This window comes from Podarcis gaigeae (assembly GCF_964106915.1).
Source record: "Podarcis gaigeae genome assembly, chromosome: 8".
Classification (NCBI taxonomy): Eukaryota; Metazoa; Chordata; class Lepidosauria; order Squamata; family Lacertidae; genus Podarcis; species Podarcis gaigeae.
In genome coordinates, this window is record NC_139684.1 from 57,610,823 (window position 1) to 57,629,843 (window position 19,021).

At 49.8% G+C, this 19,021-nt stretch overlaps 1 protein-coding gene across 6 annotated transcripts in view; it reads left to right on the forward strand.

Annotated features, from left to right (window-relative positions):
* Nucleotides 1-19,021, forward strand: part of MACF1 (microtubule actin crosslinking factor 1) — a 292,549-nt gene that overhangs the window by 17,153 nt on the left and 256,375 nt on the right. For 3 of the 6 annotated variants that reach the window (XM_083751565.1, XM_083751568.1, XM_083751571.1), the window contains exon 1: nt 2,045-2,506. The exons of the other annotated variants lie outside the window; for them this stretch is intronic. In XM_083751565.1, coding sequence (XP_083607691.1) covers nt 2,413-2,506 — 94 coding nt within the window. In that variant the 5' untranslated portion in view covers nt 2,045-2,412. Of the gene's footprint in view, nt 1-2,044; nt 2,507-19,021 lie in introns of those variants that run through there. 6 annotated transcript variants of the gene reach the window in all.

Below are 19,021 nucleotides of genomic sequence, written 5' to 3' on the forward strand. Positions count from 1 at the left end.
CTGCCGGGTCCCTCTTCAACTATGACAGATTCTCTTCACCGAAAGCAGATCATTGCACATGACCATCATAGACATCTATTTTTGCACTGATCACATTCTGGGTGAACAGTGGCACAGGCCTGAGCTACTTCCAGCCCACCTGCCTGGTATGTGACCTTTCTTGCCCCCTGCTTTTGTTTACTGGCCAACTCTTGCCCCCTGCTTTTGTTTACTGCCCCCCCCCCCGCTGTCCCAGAAGGTTTGTTGAATTCTTGGTGGAATGTTTTTGGCTTGGTGGGACACAAGAAGCTCAGACATGGAGGAGTACCAGCAGCAACACTGACCTCTGCCCTCCCCACCTTGGCTTAAGGAAGTGTTAGCTTCTAACGCTACCTGGTTTGGGAAGATGCTAATTAATTAAGACAAAGTGCCTAGGTAGCAAAACAGCCACTCCTGCAGGGTGCCTGGAGAAACAAGGTGGATTTCTCCTTGAACCAGCAATGTGAAGAATGCCTTCAATGGGGTGCAAGGTTTGCTCAAGGAAAAAAGCCGGAGGAGCCAGTTTGCAATGCAGATCCAAGCTCAGGAAGGTTTTGACAAGATATATGGAAAATGAAGGGAGAGGGGAAACAATTTAAGCAAGTGAACATAGGATTGCAGTTTACCGCTGCCCATACCTCAGAAATACCTGGTGCTCTCCAGGTCCATAAGAATACAACAATTAGCAGCCCATGGGAACCATCTGGAAGGCACTGGGTTGCCAATGACTAAACACTTGCCTACTTCAAAAGTGGAATAAATGTCATCATACAACTCACGCTGAATGCCTCTGACTCTTGGCAGCCAGAGGCGGATTTAGGGGAGCATGACCAGTTTGGTCACACTGGGCACAGAGCCTCAGGGGCGCTGCAGGAGATGCCGAAACAATGCTTTAGAATGGAGCATGGGAGTTGGGGGGTGAATGTTAGTGTTGCACAGGGCGCTGCTGAAATTTGAGACCCCTAATGCTGCCTTTGTGGCAACCCAGCCTTTTGGGGTTCTGTGATGGGGCTTCATCCTTCAAGGAGCCTCATCTTGCACCAACCATCAACTCCAACAGCATGCAAGGGCTATGATATGGCCACTAGTTTGGAACATTCTTCTAGTGTCACGGAAGTGTGGGACCCCGCAGGACTGGCAGAATTGATGCCATTATTGGGACCCGTAACTGGATGCAGACAGGTGAGAAGTTAGGATCTGGCAGCGTGTGGTTGGAAGATTCAGCTGTTAAGGCAGGTGAAGGCCAGGCCAGGTGTGGATGTGGGGTTCTGGGCATGGTTCTGCTGAAAATGATCAGTTGCTGGCCCAGCCCTGCCATTTGACTGAGTTGAGGTGGATGCTAGGAGGGCAGGGTGGGCAGACCTCTATATGCCACATCAAGCCCTCAGGTGTGATGGAGGACATCACCAGGGCAGAAGTTAGATTCAACAGCCTGATCACCTACAAGGACTGGAGTGGGTGTGCATTGAGTGTTGCACCATGTTGCCTTTCCTCCTAAAAGCAGCAAAAGGGCTTGGGATCAGGAAGAGGGAGGGTCTGCCACAAATTTAGATCTGGGGTGAGTTCCTGACTTCTTTGTCCGCTGCCCCCCATCCTTTTCTGTTTCTTTCACCAGAAAGGATTCGGGTGGTACTTGGGGGGTGGGCTGTCCCCGCTCCCTCCGGGCTTTGAGGCTTCTTGGATTGTGGGCGGGGGGAATTCCAACCAACCCCTTCTGGGTTTGCATCCCGCCCTTCTGCTCTTCTTCGGATCCAGTTTGCTTTTCTGTCCCAGTCTGTCCTCCTCTTTTCCTTTCCGCCTTTAGTTCGGGCCGTTTCCTTGCGCCTCTCTTCTGGATCTCGAGGCCTCCTGACATCCCGGGCCTTTCCCCTTGCCTTCGGGGCCCTGGGTCCGGTGGTCCCACCTGGTTCCCGGCCAGCCCAGCTCCTGATGCGGATCCGCCCCAAGTGGCGCCAGCCGGGTTCTGCCCTCGCTCTGCCTCTGCAGTTCGGAGGCCGGCCGCCGGGCGTCGCCTCCGCCGCCACTCGGGCTGTGCCGGGCTGAGCAGGCTCCTGCCGGGCCGGCAGAATAAGAAGGAGAGCCGCCGAGCCGGGGGCTGGCCTGGGCCTCCCTGACAGCAGCGGGTGGAGCCTGAGCCGGGAGGCCGGGAAGAGAAGGAGGAGGAGACGAGGCGGAAGGAAGGAGCAGCAGCAGCAGCAGGAGCAGAGCCGGCGGCAGGGAGACGCCGACGCCGCGGAGCTCCAGCGCCCGGCCGCCTCTCGCCTTCCTCGCCCGACGCGCAGCCAGCAGGCAGGCAGGCAGGCAGGCAGGCACCAGGCTCGGCACAAAGGGATCGCCGCTCCCTCGCTCGCCCGCCCGCCAGCTGGTCTGGCCCGGTCCGGGGCGGGCAGCGCCATGGCCGGCTACGTGCCGGGCAAGCTGCCGCTCAACCGCAGCCAGGAGAAGGAGTTCGTGCAGGCCTACGAGGATGTCCTGGAGCGCTACAAAGGTGGGCTCGCGGCTACTTCGGAGAAGGGAGCGGCACCGGCGGGCGGGCGGGCCAGCGCCCCCCCTGTTCCTTCTCCTTCCCTACCCTGAGCAGGCTGCCTTAATAACACACACACACACCCCGGCCCAGGTGGGCCCCCCTCGGGCAATAGGGATGCTTGGGCGGGGGAGGCGCCGAAGGATGCTAAAGTGGGGGGGGGGGGCAAGGAGAGGGTTCCAGCCTGGCTGTCAGAATTCCTGCCGGGGAGGGCGGCGGCGGGGAAGCCTGGTCCGGTGCTGGCGGCGGGGGGCTGGTGCGCGTTAGGGGGCTCGGCCGCGGTCCGGCTGGCTCCTCCCTTCAGCCTCTTTGCCTGGAGATCCCTTCCTGCCTCTGGACGCTGTTTGCCGGCCTGCTTCGCGCAGCGTCTCCTCGCCTGCATTCTCGGGCTCGCCGGGGAAGGGCTGCCTGCTGGCTCCGCGCCGAAGTGCGGTGCTGGGGTGTGTGTCTGCCGGGGGGGGGGAGGAGGACGGCGGCGCCCCCTCCCGCTCCATCCTTCCAGGCCCGAGCGGGCCCGGTCCTCCTCCGCCTCTCAGCCAAGGGCTGCCCAGAAGCGGCTTTCCCTTTGTTGATGGGCCCGCAGGCGAGCCGCGTGCGGGTCTCTCGCAAAAGGAGCGCCTGGACTTGCCCCACCCGGGGACACGGGAGCTCTCCCTGCCCCGCTTGGCTGCTCCTCTTTAGAAGAACGGAGAATGACGCCTTCCATTTAACTTTGGTTGCCGCTAAAGCAACAACAACGAGGCGCCTACACGCCCTTCCATTCAGATCACCGCGATGGGGTCAAAGGAACTCAAAAGCCAGTGCTGTGAAGGCTCCTTCGTGGCGGCCCGTGTGATTTCTGGTGTGGTTTGTGGGTTGCACGGGCGGGCGGTGGGTGTGCACGTTCCCATGTATACTCTTTTCTTCCTTGATGTGGCTTGACTGTCTGTCTGTCTCTGCAGGCATGCAGTACATTATTATCATCACCCGTATATTCTTCCCCTTCCTACCTGATTTTCCTCCAGGTGTTTTGGACTCTGCCTCCCATCACCTGCTCGCTGGGGCTGATGGGAGTTGTAGTCCAGAACACCTGGGGAGTAGGGTGGAGGGTGTCCAAAGCAAATGCATTGTGCAGTCAACAAACTTAGCACAAGGGAGTCAAAATTTTTTTTTTTGCGATCATAGCGGATATTGGTGTGGGAGTCTCCTTTGCTGAAAGGGCTGCCGTTCAGTCACAGAGCATGTGCAGAAGGCCCTAGGTTCAGTTCTCCAACCCATCTCCAGGTTGGTCTGGGAAAGGACTCCGCCCTGAGAACCTGGAGAGCTGCTGCCAGTCAGTGTAGACAATAAGCTAGACAGAGCAATGAATTGCCTTGGTATAAAACGGCTTCCTGTGTCTTATTGGTGAAGTCCGTGCAGAGGGAAAGTGGATCTGGAAGATACAACAAGGTAGCGTCCAAGCCTACCATTTCCCCCATAAACTTGGGAGGCATGGCTGTGCTAAACAGTTTTTTTTATGGCAGGTGGGTGGGTGGCATAATGACTATAATCCTTTCACCTGTTCAAAACGTCTTCTGTATTAAAAAAATATGCTAAAAGTGAGGAATAGCTCTCTATTCAGTATCGAGACTTCACAACATTGGGGGATGGAAGTAAAAACTGGGAAATCCACAATGAAACACAGGTTTTGTCCTGCTAAAACTGCTGCTGGAGAGTTGAGTGCTTGCTTGTCTAAATCACTGCTGAACTCAACTGACTTCTTTTTCTTCATTGGGAAACTGGCTGGGTTGCTGCCTTGATTTGGTGTCCTTGCCATACTGCACAGTTGCACTTTGCTGGAGCTCACTTCCCTAATCAGACGTCATTCTCAAGATAGATAGTGCAAGGGAGGAAAAACGCCCTTAAGAACAACCTTGCAAACTGTCCAGACTGGAACTGGGTGCTGGAAAACAGCATAAGAAACGTAGGTCATGTGAGACAGTATCTGGTGGCCGCTCTACAAAGTTGCCAGCTTCAGAACTTTGTGTTCTTCGTAGATGGTGAGAGCAAACTTCAGGGCTGCTGCTAAATAGCTTCCAGTTTCAATAAAACAGCCTTCCCCAACCAGGTGCCCCCTGAATGATTTGGACTGTTTCCCAGCAGCCAGTGGGCTGGGATGATGGGAGTCCAGCAGTGTTTGGAGGGTCACAGTTTAGGTGTCCCTGAACATCTGGGGTATTATTTGCCAGGCCTAGTTATGTTGCTTTTTCCTGAGAAAAGGGACGGCCTAATTTCTACTGAACATTCTGGTTGTGGAGTTGGAGCATCCCAGTGCAAACTCTGAAAGCTTATATGCTGTTGGTGGTAATCAGTGATCCCTTTCAGCATCCTCTTAATGCAGTGTGCTCCCAGAAGGCCTGTATAGTGCCAACTCTCTCCTAGCCCATAGTCAAATCTTCCATTTCCCCTGCAATTCTCTTGCTGAATCCCCAACTGTCTTACCATGGTTCAATCTTGTTAGCTTTGCTGTCACTTTAGGCTAGTTTTCCCCAACCTGACTCCCATCTGCCCTGACCATTGATTTGTGCTGGGTGGGGCTGACTGAAGTTGTAATCCAACAACATTTGGAGGGCACCAGATTGGGAGGTGATGACTGTACGTTTCTGGGGGTGCAGTGCCTGTCTTGTTTTATCTTATGATGTAAAATGCTGCACACTGAATAAATAATGGCAGGCTTTTTTTAAAAAAAAAAAAGGTCTTCAAATTAATTTTTAAGCAGTTGCTGCTCCTCTTGATTATAAGTAGATTTCCATGTCAGTTTAGATGAGGAAAGCACCTTCTATTCCTTTAAGAAAGACCTGGACAAAGTCATGGTCTTCCTAAGACAATTGCTTACCAGGTGCTGATGGGGACAGACACTGAGAAGGTGATGGTGATGCCTGATACCTTCAAGCCCTGGTCTCGAGCTTCCGAGCAAGGGAGTATCTGGGTGGCCATGAATGGGATCCTGGGCTGGATGGATCCCTGGTCAGTTCTAGCAGGCTCGTAATGCAAAGGGCATTGGGTGATGTGAGCCGCTGCCCTTTAAACAACAGGCTTATCTGATGGCAATTGAAAGTGAGTGAGTGAGTTACAGGGTGCGCTGAAACTTGTCTGGTGAGGTTAAAACTTTTTCTGAAAGTCAACATTAACTCTCACCTTCAGGCCAAGTTAGACAAGTACACACACACACACACACACACACACACACACAGTTTGACTAAGAATTGTCTATGCGGTGGGAGAGAAAGGAAATGAATGGCAAACTTGTACTGGACAGGAAAATCTATTTTGCTTTATTAGGCGGAAAGAGGGGAGGGAGCACCAGTAGAAGCAAATCTGTCATTGGCCTTAGCTGAACAAATTGGGCTTCTCTTTCATTGTATGTACAGCCCTCAAGAGCAAAGACTGAACATATCCTTGGAAGAGACATACACACATAGACAGACACGGAAAGGAGGTGGGGATGGATTTTACAGCTTAAACATTAATTTCCCTTTGCTAGGCCGGCATCGTAAACAAGATTATTCCCAACTGGGCTGAGCCCCCTTGTGAATTCCAGGGCGGCAATTGGTTTTCATTAACCAGCATGTCACATTAGCCAGAACTGCGCTTCTCATGGCATGGACCATTGTCTGCTTGGGTGTCTCTTCCGGACAGCCTTTAGGAAAATGACCCTGCAAAAGAAAGAGGGGGTGTATGTGGGGTGTGTGTGTGTAGAATTCAAACCACTGAGTGCATCTGAGCCCCAAAGCAGTTTTCTTACCATGCTTGTGGAAATGAAGAGGCAAGCTGCCTCAGGTAAGGCAGCAAAGGAGGAACTTTTTCTCCTTTCTTCTTTTTCAGTCACCCCTTTGGAATATACGAAAGCTCCTCCTCTGTATCACTTTTATATGGCACTTTTAATTTAATGAGCAGAGCTATGCACTGATTGCTATGGGGTCTGACATCGGATCAGCCCTTTGGACCAGCAGCCTTGAGAGGAACAGCTGGCCCACCACACTCTTTTACATTTTTATTTATTTGTGATATTTATGTTGGCTGTGTAGTTGCATGTTTCTCTGTGTGTCTCACAAAGATAACATGCCAGAACATAATGTTTAAGTATATGTGGAAGCAGGAAAAGAAAGGACCATAGTTTTAATAGAAGAGCATCTACTTTGCACGTAGAAGGTCTCAAGTTCAATCTGCCATGGCATTTCTAGGCAGGGCCAGGAAAATACTCCCCGTCTGAAACCCTGGAGAGCTATTGCTGTTCAGTGTTACAGTGCCGACCTAGATAGACCAGTAGGGATGCGGGTGTTACAGTGCTGACCTAGATAGACCAGTAGGGATGCGGGTGGCACTGTGGTCTAAACCACTGAGCCTCTTAGGCTTGCTGATCGGAAGGTCGGCGGTTTGAATCCCCGGGATGGGGTGAGCTCCCGTTGCTCTGTCCCAGCTCCTGCCAACCTAGCAGTTTGAAAGCACGCCAGTGCAAGTAGATAAATAGGTACCACTCCAGTGGGAAGGTAAACGGTGTTTCCATGCACTCTGGTTTCCGTCACGGTGTTCCGTTGCACCAGAAGCGGTTTAGTCATGCTGGCCACATGCCCTAGAAAGCTGTCTGTGGACAAACGCTGGCTCCCTCTGCCTGAAAGCAAGATGAGCGGCACAACTCCATAGTCACCTTTGACTGGACGTAACTGTCCAGGGGTCCTTTACCTTACCTAAATAGACCAGTGGTTTGATCAGGCAGCTTCCAGTTTAAATCTAGTCCATGAGGACTAGAAGCTTTCTTTTTTTTTTTAGGGGGAGGGCTATAGCTCAGTGGTCTTAGAGAAAAGGCAAGCATGTTTGGAGGTAGGTGTTCCAAGTACCCTGGTCCCAAGCCTTGAAGGGCTTGACAGGGCTGGGGCCAATATTTTGAAGGGAGTGAATTCTCTCATTCACTGCCTCTGACTTGTTCAAAATAAGATCTGGGGCTGCAGGTCCCTTTGCTGGTCTTGAAGATGGCACAGCAAAATGCTTGACATGGCCAAAATGTGGAGTGCCTCATGCCCCAGGATCTGCTGCAGTGTGGCAGAGGAAGCTGGCATACAGCCTCGGGGAAAGGGACACCATAGCTCAGTGAATGAGCACCTGTTTTTGCATGCAGAAGATCCCAGGTTCAGTCCCCTAAAGCACCACTTGGTAGGGCTGGGAGAGAGAGCTGCCTGAAACCCTGGAGAGCCACTGCCAGTCTGTGTAGGCAATGCTGAAGTAGATGGTCTGACTCGATAGAAGGCAGCTTACTCTGTTCTTCGGTCTGCAGGCAACTATATAAGGCCAAAGGTTGCTGGGGTGCTCTGGAATCAGTCCACACTGCACCCCACATTTATGGTGTTTCCAATTTCCTTGGACGGGACGCAGGTGGCGCTGTGAGTTAAAGCCTCAGCGCCTAGGACTTGCCGATCGAAAGGTCGGCGGTTCGAATCCCTGTGGCGGGGTGCACTCCCACTGCTCGGTCCCAGCGCCTTCCAACCTAGCAGTTCGAAAGCACCTCCGGGTGCAAGTAGATAAATAGGGACCGCTTACCAGCGGGAAGGTAAACAGCGTTTCCGTGTGCGGCTCTGGCTCGCCAGAGCAGCGATGTCACGCTGGCCACGTGACCCGGAAGTGTCTCCGGACAGCGCTGGCCCCTGGCCTCTTGAGTGAGATGGGCGCACAACCCCAGAGTCTGTCAAGACTGGCCCGTACGGGCAGGGGTACCTTTACCTTTACCTTTAATTTCCTTGCACTGTTTCCCTAATGATGTAGAGGTAGAAAGCATTTTTCACATGCAAATACTGGTGGCTTGGATCTTGGGCAGCATGGAAATCCAGTCGGGTAGGTTTTCCAGACGATTGTGAAGCCTTGTCTCCCTTTCTGCTGACAGAGGATAATAATATTGTGTTCACGTGCTAAGCAGCGTCTGTGGGGACCTGCTGCTCCAGTCTAGCCAGCCAGAAATTCATTGTAATCCAGGCAACGTGATGTAAACTGTACTGCTCTGAAATTGGAACGGAGAAAGAGGGAGAGAAAAGTGGGTGGTTGTGAAGAGGGGGAATATCTGTGTGGTAAATTATCAAAAGCTATGGCATCATCTACTGTGCCAATTTGCAAGGCATCCCTTCAAATTGAACTCTGTGATCCAATACAGCATTCATCATTGCATATACAGTCATACCTCTGGTTGCGTTTTTCCAGGTTATGGACCGCTGAAACCCAGAAGTACTGGAACGGGTTACTTCCGGGTTTTGGTGGTCGCATATGCGCAGAAGCGCCGAATCGCAACCCGCGTGTGCACAGACGCGCAGCTGCGGGTTGCGAACTCTGCGGGTTGCGAGCGTGCATCCCGCACGGATCACGTTCACAACCCGAGTGTCCACTGTACTGTATTCAGTGGTTTTGTGGTGACTAAGAAATAGGAGTCCCTTTTTTTTTTTTTTTGCCTCACTGATCCTCTGGGCTGTTAATGTTGTGTGTTGCACAGAGGTAGTATTGCCTAGTCATTCTCCACTGAGAGGCCTGATGTCGATGACATCATGAGAACGTTCATACCAAAAGCCATCTCTTCCTCCTCTGCTATGCTTCTGTCATTCAAACTCCCACTGCTGCATATTGCCCAAGAGTTTCAGTTGTCACACCGGTCTGTGATTTTTGCCCTTTGGAAAAGGAAGAGATGTCCATGTTTCTGATTGCAGTGAGGTGGAAGTGGCCTAGAGCTATTTGCTACATACCAAGTCAATTTGGACCCCCCCCCCCCTGCAATTGCTAAGCTCCTGCTGCTCCTTTTCCCCTCCCAACTCTCTGTGCTCCATTTCGCCCTGCAATGATAAACACAATTCCTTTGTGGTGATGGAGGAGAAAGTCTTGCCTGGTGAGCGTTTTGGTTCCTGCAGAAGCTCAGCCTGCAGCAAGTGGCCTGTTCTGTTTAAAGAAGTGGCAACACTCCCTGCCTGGGGAGCGCTTCTACCTCCCAGGTTGGTGTTGCTGGGCGTTGAACCACCTTTCCCACCTTGCCTGAGCAGTGGGTGGGAAGGAAGCTGTATTTTAAGTGCTGCAGTTCTAGTTGGAGCAGCTGCGTTGCCTGTTCTTTTGCACGCCAGGCGTTTTCCCTGTAACTTGAAAAATGACATCCTGGATGCTGATGGTTCAAACTTTGGGTCATACTGAAATATCATAGTTGGGCTTTCCTGACATGGGGGCTGAGGGAGCCTAGGCTGGGACAGAAGCCTGCCAGTGAACACCAGCTGAAATGGAATGTGAACCTAGGTTTTTCCAGTCCAAGTTAAGCACAATGTCCAATGCACCAGGAGAGAGAGGGGGAGAAGAAAGAGAAACCTTTAAGAGTTTTTAGGTACTCTATATGAACTAAGAATTCTTAGAACTGGGTGGCTGCCAAAATTACTGGCCAAAATAATGTCCCCCCACCCCGGACGCTAAAACAGTATCATTCAATAACAGTTCTTCCCCAACCAGATGACTTCTCAATATTTTCGACTACAGCTGCAACAACTACAATTCCCATCAGTTGCAGTCAGCATAGCTGTTGTAGATGGTCGTTGGAGTCAAAAGAATCTAGAGGCTACTAGGTTGGGGAAGGTTGCAATATCTTCATTATGTAGCAAGGAATTTCATAGATAATGCTTTGGCCACTCTGCAGGGAATTATTGCCTTTTAGCAGGGTTAACCTGATCATCTGGAAGCCTAGTAGGATATATATTTTTAATAGCTCTGTTGCCAGGGGACTGGGGCTAGAGCCTCATGTTGAAGGACTTTATGTTAGGCTTATTTGGTCTGCCTGTTGAGGAAACAAGTATGATGGATGATTGTGTTCTTGTGACGAGGATACACCCTGCCTCTCCTTGCCTGGTTCCAGTTGTCTGTCCAGTTTGCTAGTCCCAGCGTTGTTGCTGAAGGGAGTGATAAGTAGCTCAGTTTTGTGCCCTTGATCAAGGTAGCCAATGTATACCCCAGCCAGCATGGCTAGTGGTCAGGATGATAGGAGTTATAGTGTAAGGATATCTCCAGACTCTCATTATTGTGTGGGAGGAATTCAGGTGCATACCAGAAATCGGGACTTTTTTCAGTTAGGAAAGTGACAGGAAAAAATGCACTGAAGAGCGTGGGATGAATGAATGATTAATTAATGGAAAGACAGGTGAATACCTTGCAAGCACATCAGGATGAGTGTTCATTATTGTATAATTACTTTGTCAGAATGAATGGTCAGTAAAGACCAAACATGGTCTAACATCCTCATAAGCTTCGTGCAAGCAAACCAGAATGAATGTGGAATAAACAGGTGGTGTAGATAAGAGTGTAATGTGGGGTTTATTAAGTGCTTTCTGGGTTCCATCACATGGCCACTGCTGAGCTGTGGTTACTGGGAAGCCAGTTGCGTGGGCCTGCCTTCCAGGGTGATCTGTGCTTGCAGCACAGAGCTGTTGCAACACAACCTGGAATATAGAAAAGGCCAATACCTTTGCACTTGACTCTTTGTGGTGAGAGAGGAAGCCATCTATCCGTCCCTCCACCTTCAGATGCTTTGCTGGTCCATCCTGCTGCACAGCTTTCAGGCTGAGGACTGCCTCAGCATCTCCTTGCTGGACTGTCGCTCTGTTGGCATCCCTAAAAATACCCTGTCTTCTGAAAGTTCTCAGGTTGCTTCGGTGGTGAAGTCTTGGGTCCTGAGTGGGAATGTTTCATTCTCTATTTTGGGAGATTCTTTGGCTGTCTTGGTTGGGGAAGGAGAGGCGTCCTGCCTCTAGGGATGGCGCCTGCCGTGGCCCATCCTTCTCAGCCTCAGCCCCCCTTCCTCCTTTCATGCTGCCCGAATTCCTACCTGCTGACAGCCTTGGCGTGGCTTGCTCTGGGAGGGGAAGGTGCATCGCTAGGAGCAGACTGAGAAAGCCTTTGATCTCTTCTCCCTGGCGGATTTACTGGATGGCTTGAGACCAAAAGCGCTGAGAATTGGCTTGTTCCATTGCCTCTCCAAATTAAGTGCTGAACCTCACTGAGTGTGAAGGTGCTTCTGGTGTTGCAGGGGGGCCCAGCAGGCAGCGTGGGAAGGGGCTATGGTTTTGTGTCTACTGGAAAGCTAGGTTCTTTGCCCTCTGTAAAAAAAGACACACATTTGCTTACATTGCGAAACTGCAGTTTTCATGATTTGGCATAATTCTGCTTCTGCTTGTCAGGAACTCCCCAGGGCGCTGGTGTCCTCTCTAACCACCTGAAATCTTAATTTGGGAACTCCTTTGGCTTTTGAAATTTCACTAGACATATTTGCTCACTTAATTTTCAAGCATGTTGTTGCAACTCGGAGGGGCTAGATGCTTGTTTTCTCCAGGAACCCTTGTTCTTGGGGAGCAGGATTCTGCATGGTGTGTCATGCTGCTTCTGTTCTTCCACAGAAGTGGGTCGTCAACATGGATTGGACAGATCAAGCTCTAGCCTGCAAATTGTGATATGAGAGAGGACTGAAGTCTTTCTCTGTTGGCAAACTTCTTTTAAAAATTGAGAAAAGTTTCCTTTTGTTAGCTGTGGATTCCATCAGATATTGTTGTGCAGCAAATTGCTTGCGTGGCTTACTGAAGCCATGTGGAGCTGTTTGCTCTGCAGGGGCAGTGCTCTGGGACGGCAGCTGATCTCTGCTTGTGGCCTCTGCATCGCGGTCTGTGTGGGTGGAGCTGGTGGATGGGTGTCCCTGGCTTGTGCTGTGGGGTTTGACTACAAACCATCTAAGCCCCCTTCAGCTTGTACGATTCTTCCTCTTGGCCTGCAGGCTTGTCAAATCTCCTTCTGGGTTGCCAGGATGCCCAATTAATTTGTTGTGCAATGGCCGTTGGTACCTCTGCACAGCTGGGTTCCTGGCGCTGTTTCACTGCCAATTCTTGCCTAAAGTTGTGTATTAAAGTTTGGCAATGGAACAAGGGAGAAGAGAGCAGGATTAAGGGAGGAAATCTGGGCCAAAAAGGTTTCTTACAACAAACAATTCCTTACTAAATCCCCTTCGGGCACATGGTTGACTGGTTTTTGTGAAGCCAGCAAAAATGCCTCTCTTTGCTTTACTTTGCAGCAACACTTTAGGGGATGGGCTGTGCTCACTGGTTATGCACCTTGTCTGCATGCAAGAGGTGTCAGTCTCCGTCCCCAGGATCTTCAGGTGGGGCTGGGAAAACTCCTAGCGCAGTCCCTTAAGCTGCTGCCCATCTGGGTAGGCAATCCTGAGCTTGATGGACTAATGGTCTGAACCAGTATAGTTTCTTGTGTTCCTGAACCTCACCTTGAACATGCTGTCTGCTTGAGAGTTGCCCCCCTCTCTCCTCCATGCTCTTGCCTTGGCAGGCTGTGGAACCGATTCGCTGTGCTTATTAATTCTGCTTGGGCTGATTAATGTCTCTGAGCTGGTGGTGAAGCAACGCAGTGGGGCCCCCACACGCCCAGCCCTCCAGCACAGCAGCAGAGAGGCTTCCCACACCTCCCAAGCTTGGCCCAGTTGTGTGGGGCTGATGGATTTGCACATCCTGGCAGGTGTGTCTCTTGTCGAGTGAGCTAACTTCCCTTTGAAGATTCGTTTCCCATTGCCTACCTTGTGCTATGTAGGCCCAGAACTAAACACAAAGTTTTCCAATAAAAATAAAGAAATGAATGTGAGATTTATCTTGCAGAATTGGGGCTGCTTTGAAATCAACTGGGAGCGATGGCAGAAGAGAACAGGTGCACTGTGAGCTGGGCTGCGAGCTCCTTGTCTCCAGTCTGAGACGCTACTGATTTGAGGTGGATCCCTTCAAGGCTGTCTTCCCAGGACATCAGCTAGGACCAGCCTTCGCCAACCTGGTGTCCTGCAAATCTTTTGCACTATGGCTACCATCAGCCCTGGGCAACACAGCTGTATGATGCTAGTTCAAAGCATCTAGAGGGCACAAAATTGGCAAAAGCTGGCCTAGATTCTTGTCTCTGGTTTTCCTGGGTTTGACTTAACTGCTAGAAGGTCCTGTTGCCAGTTCACTGCTGATTCTCTTTGCCTGATGGGAAAAGATGGTCTGGTGACTTCGGAATAAATTGCAAGCACACATCCTCTTGGGCAAATAGGACAGATGTGAAGTTTGCTGCTGATGTTACAGCAGGAACAAGCTGCAGCCAATAAGAGAAAGAGATGCTTCTGTGCACCTTCACAACCACCCTTTGAAGGTAGGCCAGGACAGGAGAACTGGATCCAGCTTGCTTTCCCCAGCCCTCACAGGCCAAGGTTGACGCATTACCTGACCCCACAATGATGTCAGGTGACCCGTTTTAGCCCCCAGGGATGATCAGCTGAATGTCTGTGCCCTCAGGGTGCCATGTATGGGGCTTTTGCAGGTACTGCCAGTCAGCAGTGCTTGCAATCCCCCCTTTAGCCCACCTGCATGTTTACCCACCCTATCACACCTGATGTCATATGATGTATGGCAGGTGGGTGTGGCTTCACCAAAGCAGCCTTGCAGACCTGAGATCCCTTATATTTGCAGGGTAAGCCTTTGGCCAGTTTTGGTGTGGGAAGCCACTGGCTGCTTGAGGCTTCTCAGTGGGAATCATGGCCGCGTGTTGATGTGAAGAGCAGAGGCTCTGCCGGTACCTGTGTTCCCATGCAGACTGTGTTTTGAAAGGCTCTTTCAAAGACTGGTCGCTGCTTGTGGTATATATACTCATTTCAGCTCAACAGATCTGACAGGTTCTTGTATGTTTTCCCTTTTATCTCTTCTAAGCACAATTGTCTTGGTTTCTCCTCTGAACTCCATGGTGCTCTGGAGCAGTGTTGAGTAAGCAGGTGTGCTTCCAAAGATGTGCTTCTTGAGTCACAAAGAATAAACCCCCAAACTGTCCCTTTCCCACAAGCGGCCGGATTGTTTCCTTCATCTCTTGCTTCAAGGGGCCCTGGAATCGCTGGCTTCTATCTTGCATTAAACTGTTGAGCTTGATGCTTTTGATAAATTACCATGTAGCTTTGCCCTGGTGCCAGGTTAACCTGAATGATGCTGTTTTGTCAAAGAGCTTTGGACTCCTTTCATAAAGCAGGCACAGGAGTTATTCTCTTGTGGGAGGGAGGGAGGGAGGGAGACTGCAGCATGAGAAGGAGAAGACTGCACACACCCTCCCCAAACTTGTATGGGGAGTGATGCTCCCAAGGCAAAAAGGAGTAGGAGACAGAGACAAACAAATATTGGTCTCCAAGCACCTGGATTCAGAGTTGCTGCTCTACGTTCTAAGTCTGAAAAAGGCTCCTCTTTCAGATCCAGATTATTTGGAGAAACTGGGTGTACTGTGCCCATCTGTAAAATCGGTGGGTTTCCCTCCAATTATCTCTGGGACCAGGAGTTCTCACCTAAAGTTGCCAGGTCATCAGTGGTGACCATCAACCTTATCTTGGCAACTACATGGAGCAACTGTAATGTAGTTTTCTGTGCCACAAGAGTCACATATTTTTGAAAAGCTGATAACACAGGGAGCCAGGGAGTGTCTCTTTTGAAATGTGTGTTGTTTGGGGGTGCAGCTTTAGTTTGTGCATTGGAGGGATTGCTCTCTTTCTCTCTCTCTCTCTCTCTCTCTCTCTCTCTCTCTCTCCCTCCCTCCCTCCCTCCCTCCCTCCCTCTTTCTTTCTCTCCCCTCACCCCCCAGCAATCTGTGGCCACTAAGTCCAGGCAAAATTTGTAGACCTGACTGGGGCTTCATACCCTCCAGCATTTCTCTGATGCAAATAGTGACGTCCCATCCCATAATGATAATTTTACTATTTGTACCCCACACATCTTACTGGGTTGCCCCAGCACTCTGGGTCGCTTCCTACATATATAAGAATGTAATAAAACATTAAAAATCGAATGCAATCCCATATAGGGATTTTAAAAAAAGACTGCTCAGGGATCAGATAACTCCATACTCCCCAATATTTCTTCAATGAAAATAGGGACATCCTATGGAAAAGTGGGACATTCTGGGATCAAATCAGAAACTGGGACAGTTTCTCTAAATCAGGGACGTCCCTGGAATATAGGGTCACTTAGAAGGTCTGGGAGTTTGATTTGTGGAGGAGAGGTCTTTCCACGACTTTTAATTATAATGTTGGACTAGATGATCCTCAGGGTCCCTTCCAACTCAGCTATTCTGTGATGGTTATGTAGAGTCTCCATGTTCCAGGACTGTGTACCTTTAAGAACCAGTTGCTATGGGGCAGCAATAGGGCAGGGCTGTTGCCTTCCTGCTCTGCTTGTGGGCTTCCTGGAGGCATCCAGTTGGGTGCTGTGGGGAGCAGGAATCCAGATTAGGTGGACCCACTTGTTCGGCTGGGGGTTGATTGTGGTTGAAGTGATGGTTCAGTACATTGTAAGGGTTGGTTTCTTTCCTGGCATACGCAATTCCATGAGTTGGCTGACTAATTTCTAAAAGACTTGCATCTCCCTGTTAGGCACTTCTGGAAATCACACTGGCCAATCCTGTGATTTCTCATTGATGAGTGGGAAATCACTCTGCACATGCTCAGGGGCATTGTCTCACTGCCATGTGCTGCAGGGCTGAGCCTTGGTATCGTCAACTGGTTCCTGGGCTGTGCTCTGCTGAGCCTTGGCTCAGACTAAGCTCTGGGTTTCCTCCTCGCTTCCTTGCAACTTTTCTTCACTTGGATGGGACCGTTCCAGGTTGCTGAGCTGTGACTCTTTTGGGACAGTGCTTTATTTACTTTTTCTGCGAATGAAAATCTGGTTGCTCTTCCAGTTTCTGCTTCCTGTTTTCCGACAGCGCAAACCCAGCATCCTGTATAGAAACCTCTGGAGTCTTAACAATGTACTTAAAAAAAAGAAAAGAAATTGGCATGGACTGTGGTGGGGGTGGGAGGGTGAGATGTACTTATTTAATATTGCACTGGAATCCTCGCTCTGCACCACTCCCCACTCTTTCCCCCCTGCCTCTGGGGCAATATCGGCACTATTAAACCAAAGCAATCCAAGTTTCCAGGGCCCCCAGCCAAATTGCTGGGATAGGGATGCAAGAAGCTTGTGTTTGAACAGTGCTTAAACGCTAAGAGGCTAAAGCTATGAGGATGGAAGGGGTGGAGAACCTGCATCCCATAGTTTTTTTCTCTGGGGCTGCTGGAGAGGGAGACAGGCTAGACCAGAGGGAGCGGTGGAAGGCTCCCAGGGAAAGCCTCCTCTTGGAGGAGAACGCTGGTTTGTGTGTTGTACTGTACTGTATAGGGCAGGCATCCCCAAACTCAGCCCTCCAGATGTTTTGAGACTACAGTTCCCATCATCCCTGACCACTGGTCCTGTTAGCTAGGGATGATGGGAGTTGTAGTCCCAAAACATCTGGAGGGCTGAGTTTGGGTGTGCCTGGTATAGGGCTTTACTTTTTTTGCATCCTCCCAATAGTGTGTAGCAAGGATAAAGGTAAAGGTAAAGGTAAAGGGACCCCTGACCATTAGGTCCAGTCGTGACCGACTCTGGGGTTGCGGCGCTCATCTCGCTTTATTGGCCGAGGGAGCTGGTGTACAGCTTCCGGGTCATGTGGCCAGCATGACTAAGCCGCTCCTGGCAAACCAGAGCAGCGCACGGAAATGCTGTTTACCTTCCCGCTGGAGCGGTACCTATTTATCTACTTGCATATTTATGTGCTTTCGAACTGCTAGGTTGGCAGGAGCAGGGACCGAGCAACGGGAGGTCACCCCATTGTGGGGATTCAAACCACCGACCTTCTGATTCGGCAAGTCCTAGGCTCTGTGGTTTAACCCACAGTGCCACCCGCATCCCTTAGCACGGATAGAGGAGCCAAATTTAGCCTCTCTGTCAGGCCACACCCTCTTTCCTCTGGCCACGCCCCTCACCAACCCTGCTTCACACAAGGAAGTGGCATGCACAGTTCTCCTCCTCCTCATTCAATCCCCACAACAACCCTGTGAGGTAGGTTAGGTTGAGAGGCAGGGACTGAATCAAGGTCATACCCAGTGAACTTCCTGGCTAAGTGGGGATTTGAACCCTGGTCTCCCAGGTCCCAGTCCAACACTCTTAACCACTGTACCATGCTGGCTCTAGCTTGCTACGGTACAAAGCTACTGTACAAGTGTAGAATTATCTTTTGTTTCTCTGCCCACTTTTGCTCATTGTCCCACCCGCTGCTGGCATGTTTAAGGTGTTGATACAAACCTGTAAGTGCCCCCTCTGCAGTAACTCAAAACAGGGCTCTTAGCTCTCCCTGTCCGGATACGACAGGCTGCCACTATCTGCACTTTGCGGAAACAATTGAAGACAGCTTTTATCCTGACAAACGTTTCCAGCTGGATGCAAATGTCTCTGCCGTGGGTGTCTGTTTTGTATTGTTTTGTGTTTTAAATTGTTTTGTTATTCTTTTTGTTTGAATTGCACGTGACGCTAAGACAATTGTGTAGACGTTGATTTATGCATAAATGATTAATAATCTGGCTACCGGAAGGGAATATGGTCCTCATGTTGTAAAAAGTTTCTCACCCTTGCCATACAGCTTGGTTTACTTGCCTGGGTTCCCTCCACTTTCGATCAGGATTCCAATACCACAGCAAGGAGAAATAACGGGTGCTGAAGGCAAGAAAGGGTTAAAGTGATAGAGCTGATTTCTAGAGTGGTGAGGCAGATCATAGAAAACGACATGGCTAGAGCAAACTGGGAAGTGGAAAGAATCTGACTGGCCTGAATAGCAGTGTGAGCAGCCTCCTATGGGCTGGGGGGGGGGTTGCACGGGTATGGGGTGTGGGTGTGGGTGGGAAGACAGCTTAGCCAGGAAAGCACAAGGTCGGGGATGAACAAAATGTGGCTTCCCCACAGTAAATGCCCACTGTGGAAGCAGCCTTGGTTGGTATCACACAGTTGGTGTGTGTGTCCCTCCGTCTATTTTCATTATTTTCTTTTTAAAAAAAAAAAAAAATATTTAATTTTTTTTCAAATTTAACAATAATTTTAAAAAAATTCCATTTGAATTATACATCCAATTCTAATCTTTCCACTTTCAGACTTCCTTCAGTCTATCTGGAAATTTTCGTGTTTTCACAGTTATTCACATTTCTTGCATCTATATTGTTTTGGTTTTTTTAACCAAATTAATCTTAACAATTATTATAAAACAATATTTCTTTCCATTATTATCACAGAGCTTCTTGAAAACCTACAAACGTTAATTGACCTTCACATATATTCTTAATATACTCTGTAAATTTATTCCAGTCCTTGGTAAATCTCTGGTCTCGCCAGTTCCGAATTCTCTCCGTTAGCTTGTCTAATTCTGCATATTCCATCAACTTCATTCTCCATTCTTCTTTTGTTGGGATTTCTTCCTGTTTCCATTTTTGTGCCACCAAAATTCTTGCCGCTGTTACTGCATATAAAAACAACTTCTCATCCTTCTTTTTAATGTCATTTGTTAGTATTCCTAACAGAAAAGTTTCTGGTTTTTTAACAAAGGTATATTTCAACATTTTAT